This window comes from Ursus arctos, unplaced genomic scaffold, assembly GCF_023065955.2.
Source record: "Ursus arctos isolate Adak ecotype North America unplaced genomic scaffold, UrsArc2.0 scaffold_8, whole genome shotgun sequence".
Taxonomy (NCBI): domain Eukaryota; kingdom Metazoa; phylum Chordata; class Mammalia; order Carnivora; family Ursidae; genus Ursus; species Ursus arctos.
In genome coordinates this window covers 59,506,736-59,521,317 of record NW_026623100.1, presented here as the reverse complement: position 1 = coordinate 59,521,317, position 14,582 = coordinate 59,506,736, and the positions used below count along the sequence as shown (strand labels likewise).

At 41.8% G+C, this 14,582-nt stretch overlaps 1 protein-coding gene across 3 annotated transcripts in view; it reads left to right on the top strand.

The window, feature by feature from the left end:
• Positions 1 to 14,582, top strand: part of RASGRP3 (RAS guanyl releasing protein 3) — an 86,887-nt gene that overhangs the window by 47,723 nt on the left and 24,582 nt on the right. The window contains exons 4-11 of one of the 3 annotated variants that reach the window (XM_057309043.1): positions 694 to 888; positions 1,880 to 1,982; positions 3,145 to 3,207; positions 4,024 to 4,155; positions 4,932 to 5,079; positions 6,562 to 6,735; positions 7,340 to 7,456; positions 9,752 to 10,027. In XM_057309043.1, the coding sequence (XP_057165026.1) occupies positions 819 to 888; positions 1,880 to 1,982; positions 3,145 to 3,207; positions 4,024 to 4,155; positions 4,932 to 5,079; positions 6,562 to 6,735; positions 7,340 to 7,456; positions 9,752 to 10,027 (1,083 nt within the window). In that variant the 5' untranslated portion in view covers positions 694 to 818. Of the gene's footprint in view, positions 1 to 693; positions 889 to 1,879; positions 1,983 to 2,130; positions 3,208 to 4,023; positions 4,156 to 4,931; positions 5,080 to 6,561; positions 6,736 to 7,339; positions 7,457 to 9,751; positions 10,028 to 14,582 lie in introns of those variants that run through there. The other 2 variants (XM_048222592.2, XM_026478758.4) reach the window with 2 other exon arrangements.

Sequence of the window (14,582 nt, the reverse complement as noted above, 5' to 3'; positions counted from 1 at the left end):
ATTTTAGACTAGTTGCTGAATCTCTGCAAATCCCATGACCTCACCTGTAAACTGGGAGTAATAATTACTATTGTTAGGAAGCACTGTCATGAAGCATCATTGTGGTGGTCATGACGGTATTATTATGAAGGTCAAGTTGGGTAATATATATAAAGCATTTGGTATGGTGCCTGGTACATAATGTGAGTGTTCAATAGGTTTTCGTTAATACTTTCCCTACTACTATTAATGTTACTATTAGAGAAATCAGGCAAATAAGATTTTTGAAATCAGTTGTTGAACATTTATATGATCATCAAGGATGATGCTCATCAATATATTTGCACTTTAAAATTTACCTCCTTCTGTGTACTTGTAATAATATTAAACCAAGTCACATTTATAATATTCTCGAATGTCTTTCTTATCACTTAAGAATATGAAGAAAGTATAAGATATTGTACCCAAAGAATGTCAGCTGCAGAACGGAATGGTATCTCACAGAACATTTCTGTGGTTCCGGAGTGCCCTCGTGCTAAGGAGCCCTTCAGCAGGCATTTTACCATCACGGTGGTTGACGTAATCTATGTCACTCTGATACTTTTCTTGTAGAAAGATCTAGTCGAGGGAAGTCCTTATCTTTTTAGGTGGGAATGTAATGCCTTAATGAGGTCTGAACTGTAGTCTGATAACTTCCGTTTCTTGTTTCTTCAGAGTCTTGAAGTATGACTAAAGACAGACACCAGTACTAGCACAAACATTACCAAGTTGCGCGATTATGGAGATGGTCTCTCTGATGCTGAAAATGTACCTAGTTTTTTGACAACGGCTAAATAACCATGGGGTCTAGTGGACTTGGAAAAGCAGCAACATTAGACGAGCTGTTGAGCACTTGCATTGAGATGTTTGGTATGAGCCTTTTCTCCCTTTGATATGCCTTGATACTCTCACGTCCCCTATTCGGATGTGAGTGTTGCTGTGGAACAGAATTCAATCTCCATCTTTGGCATTTAAGTCCTTTTTGATTGACTCCAATCTATCTCCCCAGTAACACTGCCTTGTGCGTTTCCTTCCCTTTAATGCCCACAGCTAATATGCCAGCCATACTGTCCACTTAATGTTTCTGGAACATCCCCTGCATCTTTCTGCCTCTGTGCCTTCACTGAAATTCTGCTTCGGGGCTCATCTCAGACTCCATCTCAGATGTTCATTATACCATTCCTAGTCTCCGCGGTCAGGAATGCTGATTGCTTCCTCCCACGGCCCTTTGTGACTTTCCCATGGTGCTATGATCTTTTCTCGGTCTTTTGGCTCAGACAGGTGTGGGTAGCACAACCTGCTGCATTCTCCATTTGCGTATATGTCTTGTGTCTCCTACTAGGTTACAGACTTTACAGCTATATGCTTTTTTATGCTGTTTGCATATCCACCTCAGCATTTCAGATTATTCTTTGCACAAATAGAGTCACAAAGGGTTTTTTTTTTTTATCATTTTTTAAATTGATTGTTATAGGAAGAGTTAGACCAGAGTAAGGTGGCCGGATAAAATACAGGATGATCAGTTAAATTTGAATTTAAGATAAAGTATATTTTTAGTGTAAGTGTCTCCTAAATAATGCATGGGACATACTTATACTAAAAAGTTATTTGTGGTTTACCTTAATTCAGATTAACTAAGTGTCCTGTATTTCAGTTTGCTAAATCTGGCAATCCAACACCAGAGGGAGGGTGAAACCCCCCATCCGCTTAATTTGAAAGGAAGTACCAATGGAAGGAGGAGGAAAGCAATAATTGGGTCTATGAGAAATTTTTGACATTAATGTTTCTTTACTGTTATTAGAAAAAGAGAAGAGTAGTACTGTTGTGTCCTCACCCTTCATTTTATTTTATTTTTTAACAGATGACAATGGAGAGCTGAATAATAGTTATTTGCCAAGAATAGTTCTACTGATGCACCGATGGTATTTATCTTCCACCGAATTGGCAGAAAAACTTCTCTGCATATATCTTTTCAACTACTGTGTAATTTTTACAATCATAAATCAAGTTCTGTATTTAGATAGAGTGTCTAACAAAAGCCAGGAAATTAAGATGAATAAACAGTCTTTAGTCAGTTATCCAGCTGTTTTGTGGATATATATAGATGTCTAGACAAGACATTTGGATGATGGACCAAACAGTTGACTATCCATCTGGATGTTTTGGCTCTACTTAAAAATAATCACTAGATATAAAATGAAACAGAAGCTGTAGGCTGAATGTTTCTAACTTGACTTAAACATTTCTGCTGTTAGTACAGTGAAAGAATAGTCAACACTGATTCCAGACCTAATTTATTCCTTTTAGGACGGCAAAATGATGGACGTAGAGGATACAGTTTAGATGTATGGAAATGCCAGCCAGAATAATAGGATCCGGCTCAGGCACAAACACCACCTGAGTTTTCACATCTTCCCTTGCTTCCAAGACACAAAGAACATTCTAGCAAGTTTATTGCAATTTGTTGGTTGACCTTAATTTCAGATTTCCTTCTGATATAAAAGCAAAAAAAAAAAAAGTTAGAAACTCCATTCTATAATAAGGGCTTTTAGCAGTCTACCACCTTTGAACACACAGCAGTCCCGAAAGGTGGTTGAAAGCCAAATGACCCAAAATGACAAAACAGTCTCAGATTTATAAGGAGGTTTTATACCCAGAGATCTAATGTTTATTATGTAATCACTAATATTGGTTCCTACAGTCTCAGCCTGCTTCAAGCCCAGGGGACCTTGCAGATGACTGGGAAGCCTTACAGGGTAGGAGGAGCTTGAAAGGCAGAGGGTCTGTCAAATTATTATTAGGGCCACTTGGGCATCCATCTGCTCATTGCAAGCTTCCTCCACTTCCTACTTCTTCCCTCCATTCTCCCTACAACCTCAGAAGGGGATGTCAGAGAGGGTAAGGGGAGATTCATCCTGAACAGAGGTCCCTGAAAGCAAGATCCTAGTCCCCAGGTCTCAATATTGAGACATTGTCAGAACCCATTCTCTCCCCATCTGAATGTCCACATAACCCAAATGTCCCCAGTGTGGCCTTCTTATTAGGAATTCATGTACATTGGTCAAACAGCTGCAGATGTGGCGAAAGGAAACAAGATGCGGGGATTTTTTTCTTTAACTAGTATACGTATCGAGATGCCAGTGGAGAAAACTGTGATGAATTTCGGTTAAAGATCTGCTACTTCATGAGGTAAATATACATGTAATTGTCTTGTAGTATATGGTTCTGGAATTGTTGACAATTTCTTTATCCCCAAAAAGTAGACCTAGTTTGGCAATAGAATTGACTCAGATTCCCCTCTTTACTGATTTTGTTAAAATTGGCCTTCCTCTGTTCCTGGGAGTAAAATTTATCTTTCTTTTAGAGATCAAGCAGTAGCAAACGTGATTAGCAAATGAGTCTAGCTCTTGGAAAAAGTAAACTCATTTTTTTTTTAAAGCCTGGCCAGAGGCCTTCTTTTTTTTTTTTTTTTTTTTTTTAAGATTTTATTTATTTATTTGACAGAGAGAGAGACAGCCAGTGAGAGAGGAAACACAAGCAGGGGGAGTGGGAGAGGAAGAAGCAGGCTGCCAGCAGAAGAGCCCAACGTGGGGCTCAATCCCAGAACTCTGGGATCACGCCCTGAACCGAAGGCAGACGCTTAACGACTGAGCCACTCAGGCGCCCCCATTCTTTTTTTATTTCCCCACCATATGCTTTTCCACCTAGTTGCCATGAGTTGGGAGAAAGGTTTGATTTTAGCTGTGGTTCAGCGCTTAGATGCAAGTATGGATGCTCAGGACTTAGGGTCAGAAAGAGAGGCTCAGAGTGGGAGTGGTAGACTTGGGTTCTTGATTGAAGGAGCAAAGAGTGAGACCCCTTGTCATCGGTAGGGAATAGGAGATTGCTAATTTGAGGTATGGTCCTGGGTTCATTGTTGAATGTAATCTGTAAAATGATACAATCATTCCCATAATGGTATAGCTTGAAATCTTCTCTTCATCAAAAATACTTGCTGTCTTTCAGGTACTGGATTCTCAAGTTTCCTGCAGAGTTTAATTTGGACCTCGGTTTGATCCGTATGACTGAAGAGTTTCGGGAAGTAGCTAGTCAACTAGGGTATGAAAAGCACATCAGCCTCATCGACATATCCAGCATGTAAGAGTGGCACACGCTTCTTTCAAACATGATGAGCCCACTGTTTTGGGGTGGGAGTAGTGATGGCCCTGCTGGTTAGCTCAGCTATTAGGAACTCGGTGCTAATTAGACTAACGTTTCATATCTACTAGTTAACTTTGCACAGAGAAAACTATTTAATGACCCTAAGTATGGTTATCCATCTTGCGAAGATAAGCTCTCATGTCTTGGGCGTTTATACTCTAGTCCATTTTCCTAGAATACTTTTTCAAGAATCTTGACCAATGGTGCATGATCCAGGAATCATCAGGGATGTTGTTAAAAATAGAGATTATTCAGGTTCATTCCTAGTAAATCAGAATCTCTGGCAATGAGGTCAGGTCTCTGTCTTTATCTTGAGCTTTTCAGATAACCCATATGTTGCTGAAGTGTGAGAACCAACTTCTGGTCGTTTTCATGTGCCTTAAATCACCATCTTATATATTGATAATCTGCCAGATTTATATACCTAACCCTGACCTCTCCGCTATGATCCCAACCTTACTGGTCATAAGAAAGAGCAAGTAAGAGATTCTGGATGGATCAGTGCAAACCCACCCTGTCTGGAAAAACAACTCAAAGTTTATGTTCTATTGGCAATGGGTCAGTGGTTTTCTCTTCAAATATGAAGGACAGGGCGTGTATTTTGCACAAGCTCCTGGAAGCAGGCCAAGAGTTACAGAGTCAGTAGGTTAATAACTTCCATTGAATGAAATGGCCTTTCAGCACATTGACCAGACTCACTGTTTCTTTTATAGTCCTTCCTATGACTGGATGAGAAGAGTTACACAGAGGAAAAAAGTATCCAAGAAGGGAAAAGCCTGTCTGCTGTTTGACCATCTGGAGCCCATTGAATTGGCTGAGCACCTCACTTTTCTGGAGCATAAATCTTTTAGAAGGATCTCAGTAAGAAACTGACATTTATTCTTCCAAGCATAACAACCACCATGCCAACTTTCCCAAGAGCTGCGTTTTCATACTCTGAAGTATTGGCAGGCTCTGTCATTGTGCTCCACTGGAAAAGTGCCCTTAATTCACAGGAACAATCCCTTTTAACCAAAGATAAATATTATCCTGTCTTTATTTTATGGCTTAGGAGCTATATATCTGTCGCTATTTTCAATGTCTCCTTTCATAGGATTAAAGCATGATTTTCTAAACACTCAGTGGAGATTTAACCATTCAAGGTTAATGTAGCTCCACTGACTTCTCCCAACTGAACATGTTTTGCTAGGCCCTTCATTTGAGGGAAGAAATCTTTATTTAGGTTGGGACTTGTATAAATGCCTAATTATGGGTGTAGGTGGAAAATAGGAATTGTAGGCTTTGATGAGAATCTCACATTAGGTTGTTTCTTTCCCAGGAACAGAGATCCTGAATTAAATTTTCTTTCCTACTCTGCCTTGATAGCGTTCCTTCCCCACCTCCTTCCTCTTCCTCCTGACTATGGTCCCTTGTGTCTTTCTAGCCACCTACTCACTATCCACTTGTTACGACAATATTTCTGCAATGGCTCATAATCAGCCTTTGTCTTACCAAGTTCTGGGGGAGTCTTTCTTCCTCCTTCTTTTCCAAGATGCCAGGGAATTAATTACATTATTACTTGTAAAGAAGAACATGAATTAGAAGTATGAATTTCTGAAAGACAGATTCTTTTCCATAAATAATCCTACTTGGAGAGGACCTTCATGGTTCTCCACCAGCAGGCCAGGAGAGGGAACCCCCTGCACTGCTTATATGACGGAAGGCTCATATGTATTTGATGACATCCATGCTGACTTCTAGAAAAGTTGTCTGTTTTGCTAAGGAGCTACTTTACTTCAACTACTGTTCCTTTCTGGGTTTTTTTTATTTTTTTCTTGAAAAAAACTTTACAAAATTACTCTGTCTTGAAATCATTATATTTATATTCATTCATTTCCTTTTCTTTAATGTATGCCATTGTTATCTCAAACTTGCCCGACCATTGGAATCACCAGTAGTAACTGAAGAATGGAGATTCTTAGGTTCTTCCTCTGGAGATATTGATCCTTTAGGTCTCTAGTGTTCCCAGAAACCAATAAATTATAACACAAATGCCCCAGGTGGATCTTATGAACCAGGAAACCTAGGACTCACTGGATTGTGACTTTAAATCTTGTCCCTCCCCACCCCACCCCTGACACTGTGATGTGTAAATATGTGTCTGTGTATGGGAGATTGAAACACAGTAAAATAATATATTAAGGGTACATATATATTCAAATGTGCAAGATGCCATTATAAATGTGAAATGAAAGAAATCATTAAGTTCTTATGAAACAGTATCTCACATCTGTGCAACATTTTAATTTCTGATTTTGCAAAGACTCCATTTTAATTCAGAGTCTCTGAATCTTCCTTTACTAGTTCACTGATTACCAAAGCTATGTCATCCATGGCTGCCTGGAGAATAACCCAACCTTGGAGAGATCTATTGCTTTATTTAATGGAATCTCTAAGTGGGTCCAGCTGATGGTTCTTAGCAAACCAACCCCTCAGCAAAGAGCAGAAGTCATTACAAAGTTTATCAATGTTGCCAAGGTATGTATGTCTGGGAGTTAGAGGGAGGGTTTTTTTTTGTTTGTTTTTTGTTTTTAGGATTTTATTTATTTATTTGTCAGACAGAGGTGGGAGGAAACAAAGCAGGGGCGAGCTGCAGACAGAAGGAGAAGCAGGCTCCCCCCTGAGCAAGGAGCCAAATTTAATTCGGGACTTGATCCCAGGACCCTGGGATCGTGACCTGAGCCGAAGGCAGACGCTTAACCAGCTGAGCCACCGAGGCATCCCTTAGGGTTCCTAAAGGAATCTAGATGTTCATTCATTCTAGAGAAAAGTCGTTGAAGAAATCTGGGGTTTAAAATATTAAAGACAATTAAAGTATTCATAATATCTAGGGAACAACTCATACTGCTATCATGCAAGTAGATTACTTTTAACTGGCAATACTTAGAAGCATTTATTATAAATATTTTTTTGTAAAATGATGTTTTTCTGGTGGATTGTATTTGTACTTCATTTTAATTTGATAACATTTTTCTTAGATCCTTGTTATTGACATTGCACATGCATTCACCTGTAATTCAGAAAGACCAGAATAATTGAAAAATTGTTACGAAGTATTGATGTTAACATTTTTTTATTGCAGAAGCTCCTCCAGCTCAAAAATTTTAACACTCTGATGGCAGTGGTGGGAGGCCTTAGTCATAGTTCCATCTCACGCCTCAAGGAGACTCATTCTCATCTTTCTTCAGAAGTTACAAAGGTACAGTGGATTACATCCTTTTTTTTTTTTTTTTTTGATGTAAAGTTCGATGATTCATTAGTTGCGTATAACACCCAGTGCACCATGCAATACATGCCCTCCTTACTAATCCTAAGTAAAAAAAGTCATCTGTAGATTCTTTAGGGGTAGGATGTTCCTAACAAATATCACTCAGAGGGGGAAAGTTTTCTTCTTAGGCAGTGATTGGGTTACATGGAGAATTAAATAGGAAGGGAGTAACCACACTGCCTGGAAAAACAGATTGGAAGTGGTGGCAAGTGTCCCAATAGGAAGGCCTTGAATACCATTAACGTATTGCAGTTGTGGGTACTCTATAAGTATGCATTTGGTGCTTACTATGTGATAGGCACTGTGGCACACGCAGGGGGCACAAGACAAAGACAAATCATGCCTACCCTGCCCTTCTCAAATGAAGTCACTGAACACCTGCTCTCTTCAAAGCACTGTGTTTGGCACAGTGGAAGAGTCAAAGGAAGAGGGAGATGTAGACCTTGTCTATAAATTCTTCAGATCTATAGCTGAGTTTTCAGGAACAAAAATTATATTTAAAAAAAAACAATGATCATTTCCTAAACTGAGCTTTTTCTGCCACATTTGTTTCCAGACCTCAATAATAATATTTTTCCTTACTGAGTAAAAAAGAACATTTCATCCTTATGAAAAGATTTCCTTGTAAGCATGTAGTTTGCTGTATCAGTAAGGACGCTTTTCAGGTATAAGTTTTAAAAAATCTGGAAATTGCTGACGCAGTAAGAGAATGGGTCTTCTCACATACCTGAAAGTCCAGAGGCAGGGCCAGATCCAAGCATGGTCTGATCAGTGGTCTTGGCTCAGTAGCTCTGTCTTCCTTGAAGGATCAGGTTTTTGTTTGTTTCGTTAGACTGGCTTCCTTCCGGATTGGACCATCTACAGCAGGAGGAAAATGATGCTCTCTTGTTTTGTTTTTGTTTTGTTTTTCTTTAAGATTTTATTTATTTACCTCCAAGGAGGGGAGAGGGAAGAGAGAGAGCAACAAGCAGGGGGGAGAGGCAGGCAGAGGGAGAAGCAAGTTCCCTGCTGAGTAAGGAGCCCGATGTGGGACTCGATCCCAGGACCCCAAGATCATGACCTGAGCTGAAGGCAGACACTTCACTGACTGAGCCACCCAGGCGTCCCATAAATGATGCTCTCTTGTTCATGAAAGTTGGAGACGGGGAAAACTCTCTTCAGCCCTGTCCCCATGGAAGGAAAGACCTTTTTTAGGCAGATTGGCCCACCTCAAGTCACATGCTCACCACTGGGCCAATAACAGTTGCTAGAGGAATATAATGTACTGATTGGCTTCTGTCTGTGTTCCTGAACCAATCACAAACCAAAGGGATAGAATTACCAGGATGGTAAAGCAGAGCCCTTCCTTGGACCCAGGAATGGAGACAGCTCCATCTGAGTCACATGGGCTGCTCGGAGAAATATAGCCTGATGGAAATTGAGGTCTGTTAGGAAGGTCTGGTTGCTTTTAGGCAAGTAACAATAAGCCCCAGGATATAAGCCAACATGCACAGCTGTGTGACCTAACACACGCATTCTAAGGATAACAGGGCTTGTTATCTAAGTGTCTTATTTTCCTTTAGCTTTGTACTGAGTTTCAAGTAAAGAGCAAAACACATTTTACATGTTGTGAAGAGTAAGAATTCAGCAGAGGTTCTTAGAGGCTTGGAACCACCACTGTATCTTCTAAAATTATTTGAACTCCTCTTTCTTACAGAAAAGGAAACTGAGGACCCTCAAAATGAAGTTGCTTGCTCAAGGTCACACTTCTTGTTAGCAGAGTCCCAAACCGTAACTATCTCACATCTTGGTGTGGCTCTTCCTACACCATCCCGTCCCAGATTAACCTTCAAGTAATACGATGAATGCAACTTCCTTAGAACTAGGACACTGTCATATACTACATACTATATTTTAATAGGATAATGCTTATATTTGTGGGCTGTTATGTTTCCATGAATTGCAAAATACTTACAGATATTTGATGCTATTTTACGTTCCAACATCGTTAGCTGGCAGGCCTCTGGGAATTTCTGCTCTACAGTAGAATAGAACAGGCTGTCCCACTCCTAGCCAGGTCTAGCACATTTTCCTAATTTCCTTTTTCCAGGTTAATATTTCCCTGCATCAGTGCTGGTGCAATCGATACTTCTCTCAGTGGCCGAGGAATGTCCTAGCCGCACGCGGAAGGGCCTGGGGGTGGGCCGAAAGGAAGACTGAAACCTCTCCTTTTCCATCTGTTCCCAGAACTGGCATGAAATGACAGAGCTGGTCTCCTCCAATGGCAATTACTGCAGCTACCGCAGGGCCTTTGCCGACTGCGAGGGCTTCAAGATCCCCATCCTTGGCGTGCACTTGAAAGACTTGATTGCGGTCCATGTCATTTTCCCCGACTGGACGGAGGACAACAAAGTGAACATTGTAAAAATGCACCAGCTCTCCGTGACCCTGAGTGAACTGGTGTCCCTGCAGAATGCCTCCCACCACTTAGAACCCAACATGGATCTCATCAACCTGCTCACGGTAAGTTTAAGGGACCGGAGTTTGGGCTAAGGGCTCTTGCGTGCCTCTCTGCACAGGGGGTGCAGGAACATCCGGGCCAGTCATTCATCAGATTGCATGCAGGGCCAGTGGTCGGGGAGACATCTGCAGAGGTGGGTGAGGAGAGGGGAGCCCAGCCCTCTAAGCAGCATGAATTGAGACTATAATCTTGGGACGAAAAATTTCCCATTGTCTGGAGGAGCCTACTCGGCACCCCTATAGCTCCACATGCAGACTCTTAGAGAGGCCCTCCCGCGCTCAGCCCCCCACTCTCCCTCATCACACCTGTCTAGTTCATCACCTCCCTCTACATGGCCTCACCTCATCTGCTTCCCTCTGCCCTCCCTGCGCAACTGTAGCTGAAGCCTGGGGTAATGTCAGGACCTCCTCTGTCATCTCCCTGCCCAAACCGCCAACCTCCCCAAAGCTGCCTGGCATTCGAGGCCCTTCCAGAATCATTGTCTATCTCGCCTGTTTTGTCATCACCTGATCCCTCATCACACTTGCCTTTGAGGAACACTGGACTTTCCACCGTGAATTGTTGCCTTCTGCTTCCTGGCCTTTGCACTTTCTTGGAAAATCCCTTCCCCTACCCACCCCTGTGACTAGCTCAAATTCAAAATCTCTGTCTTTCTGGAGCATTCTCTCTTCCTCTCCAGAGCAGTAACACATCTGTCACATGTGTGGCTCTTGCCCTTTATACTTTCTTAACCATAGGAGGTATCACTTTGTAATAGATTTTTCCCCCTGTTTACCTGCCCTACACATCCCATATCCCCAGCACCTCTGAGGGTACCTGGCATATTTAGGAGCTCAACGGATGAATTGAATGCTGTATTTAGGAACGAAGTGGGTCAGACAGAAGACATTCACCTAGCATTCATATTTTTTTGTCATCTGTGGCTGGTCTCCAGGTCCTAGTGCATTTAGACACAACAGGTGTAGAGAAGAAAACCTTCCCCCTTGGCGGCTGCTATGTCAGGGGCAGAGGTATAACCAAATTCTCTCACCCTTGTTTAACAAATGCAGAAGCAACTTCCCTGTTTGGGTTTATAACACTGAAGCATCTGACCCTTGGCTGCAATACTGAATTGACTATTTTCTTTTAATGGCCATGGAAAATGAAAACAATAACCCTTCTGAAGCTCTAAGAGCTGAAATCCCATAGGACTATTACACTGGAATAAGAGTATTGGTTCCTAGACCTTTTCACAAACTGTTCCTAGAACACGTAATTGTTTACCAAAGAAGAGAACCCCTGAAGCGCATGTAGTAATGTCAGCTTCACCTTAGTATAAAGCAGAAGTGGCCAGCACACAGAAACATGAATCTCTTGGGGCTGAGTTTGTATGACAAACAGTAAACACACAGACATTCTCTGTTGGGGGAAAAAAACCCTCACAGTAATCCAGGCACCTGCATTTATTAATCATTTGCCATGTAAATCTGTTTCTATGAATAAGTGACCAGAGTTGCAGCCCCAATCAGACTGCAAAGCCACAGGCCCAGGTGATGTCTGCAGACCGGCCTGAGTTCCCCATGTCTCTGTCCAGGCTGTCCTCACCACGTGGAGGCGAGTGTCACAGAACAGGTGCCCTGCCCACGCTCGGGCATTTTCTCATCCACACAAAAGATAATCATGGAGGAGGGGAATGGGTTTTGAGTCATGAATGCAACAAGCACCGTAATGACAGATATTTAGAGAGGTATCAAAGGATTTTGAATGAAATTTTTCGGGTGCAAATGGAAAATTTGACCTCTAGAAATAAAGATGAAGAATTTTTTTTTTTTTCCCTCTGAGAAGGAAAGAAAAAAGAAAGAGGACCCAACTCAGTCTCTCTTTGATTCTCCCCCTCTCTCGGGTGTTAAAGGAGAATGTAGGAGCCACCAAGCACCATATTGAGGAAGAGCAATGTTATCTCGTGTACTGCAGTGGCAAGAATCCTAAGTGGGAGAACTAGCTTTTAGCTGTGTGTGTGCAGTTACTTAGTTTTGTCTCCAAGCTAACTGGACTTGACTTTGGACTTTTCGTAAAGGCTCATTTGTGAGATCTCTTCCGGCTCTAAACTTCTGTGATTCTAAATACAATGACTGGTGGAGCCTTGAGAATAAGGAACCTGGTGTCATTCGGATTCTGTGGTTCCAGCCCAGTGGCTCATCAGGATAGCACAGCCCACATATGAGCATCGATCAGCAAGCCAGTTTCTGTTTAAGCCAACATCCCTCTGTCCTCCCCGCAGCCAAGGAGAGGGCTCGGTGCACAGGAATATACATTCATTCTTCCTGGCCACAGGCAGATGAATCTCTTCAGTGCAGATAGAGGAAACTCCCATCAGGTGTTCACTAGAGCCCGGTGGGCATTTCACTAAGCACAGAGGTGTTGGGATTAGAACCATTTGATTGACAGACGCTACCCAAATGCATGTGAAGGCATCCATAAGGGCAGCCTTTGAAGAGGCCATTCTTTTGCCTCAAGACTCTGTCAGGTTTTTGCCCAGAGTGATTCTTTGCTTCTAAACATGGCCCCAGGTGAGGAAGCCAGTTCACAATAGAGAGCCCTGGAAGACAGAAAATAAGAACTCTTAAATGAATCCACAACTACTGAATGTCTGTTCCATGCAGTGGGCTGCATAGCAATGTTTGAACTTCCTGTAATAATTGATTGCATTTTCATAGCACTTCCGCGTACTTTCCTTGGTAGGTTCTCACAGACACCATAGGAGCTAGCCTCCAGAAGGCCAAAGCCTGTAACTTTACCCCTGCCCCTTGTGTTTTACAAAGGAAGAAACAGATTTCTAAAGGACAAAAGGCTTGCAAATGGTGAACTTCTGAATCCCAGTGTGGAGTGGTGGGGGCACTCCCCCCCCCCCCAGTGATGGACATTTACTCCGTAATGTGGGAACATTGCTGACATTTATTTTATTTTGCATCTCTAAATATTAAATAATCTCCCTCTCTCTTTTCACGGGCGTCTAAAGAAGGAGTTAATTACAGAACCAAATCTATGAGTCAGGGACTCTGATGCCATTTTTATCATTGTGAACTTACCCCTGAATAGCACTGTGCACGTGAAGGAAGGAAGACCCCAGCACTAAACTGTTGTGATTTGGATTGTTCCCCTTTTCAGGGAAGATCTAGAGAAGGCATTTTCCATTGTGATCCCTCCCAGTCCTGGAACCAGAAGTTTTAAAAACTGATGCTTCTTGCTTCATGGTATACGAAATCATCTGATTCTTTTCATAGTATTTTTAGATCTATCAGTTACTTTTACCATTCTGAGTATATGCAAATAACTGGAAAGCCCCCTGTATTTTTACAGTTTCAAAAAAAAAAAAAAAAGAAGAAGAAGAAGAAGAATTGCAAAAATGGTGAATGGCGATAGTTTGATGACCGAGTGTGTTTTATTTTACAATTCTCCAGGCAAGGCAATGTGGTCTGAATGTACAGAGTAAATCTACAACCATCTTTGCTGATAGGCTTGGGTGTAAATGCAGCAAACTGAAACAGTGACTCAGGACATTTTTCAAAAACAGTCAGACTCAAAATATGTTAGACACAAGCAAACATTCCTGAAATTCCATTGACAAGCTACCTATAATTATAAAATACAGGTGTATAGGCAGTACAACAGGTCACTTTACGCAGGGCCATGAAACCCAGAGGAGATGAGAGAATGCATGTAGGTAGGACCATGGCTGGGAAAGCAGAGAGCTGGCAGGAGTAACCCAGGGTAGCTTCGAATTCACTGATGCACACAGTGGCATTTGACTGGGAGGCACACCCTGCAGTGCCCATCTGTATGGCCTGCTAAACAAACCCTGCTGGATACATGTTAGCTCATTTAATCTTCACGGTAGTCCTGCGAGGGAGCTGTTATCTATGCCTCCCATTTTATAGATCAGGAGGCTGAGACCCAAGAAGGTTAATGACTTGCTCAGGTTCACAGCACCACTAATAGAGAGCAAACATTTGGAGAAGATATTTCCATCATAGGACCCGGTATCTGTACACGTGATATATGAAAATACTCAAGGATGTTCTGTGTCTTTTGAAAGAGCATCTCCCCTACTTAGTGTGTGCTTATTTGGATTTCTGCTCAGATGTTCTAGCACTCTTGTCATCCCTTCTCCAGCAGATGCCAGTGCCAGTCATTAGAGGCCTCATCAGGAGGACAGGAACATGCTTATCAAAGTCCAGAATAACTCCTGGTAACAAGGAATTCAGAAGAAGGAAGTCACTTGATTTTCTCTCTGTTTATGTAGCATTCACAGTGCGAGGCAGCAAGCTGTAGCTGGGATTACAGAGTCAGAAAAGACGGATGCACTGCCTGCTTTCTTGAGGCTTAGAAACAAGTAGAGTTTTCCATTGTGGAATTTACAAAATGGTGGGCAACTCCCTATGGCAGATGGGTTTTATTTGGCCCACGTGGAATCAGAAAAGTTTTAAATTAGTTGCCAGTATTTAATAATTGAGATATTTCATATAAAACTACATATTTCTGGCTTCTTTTGAGAAATGAGAAGATATGGCTCTTGTC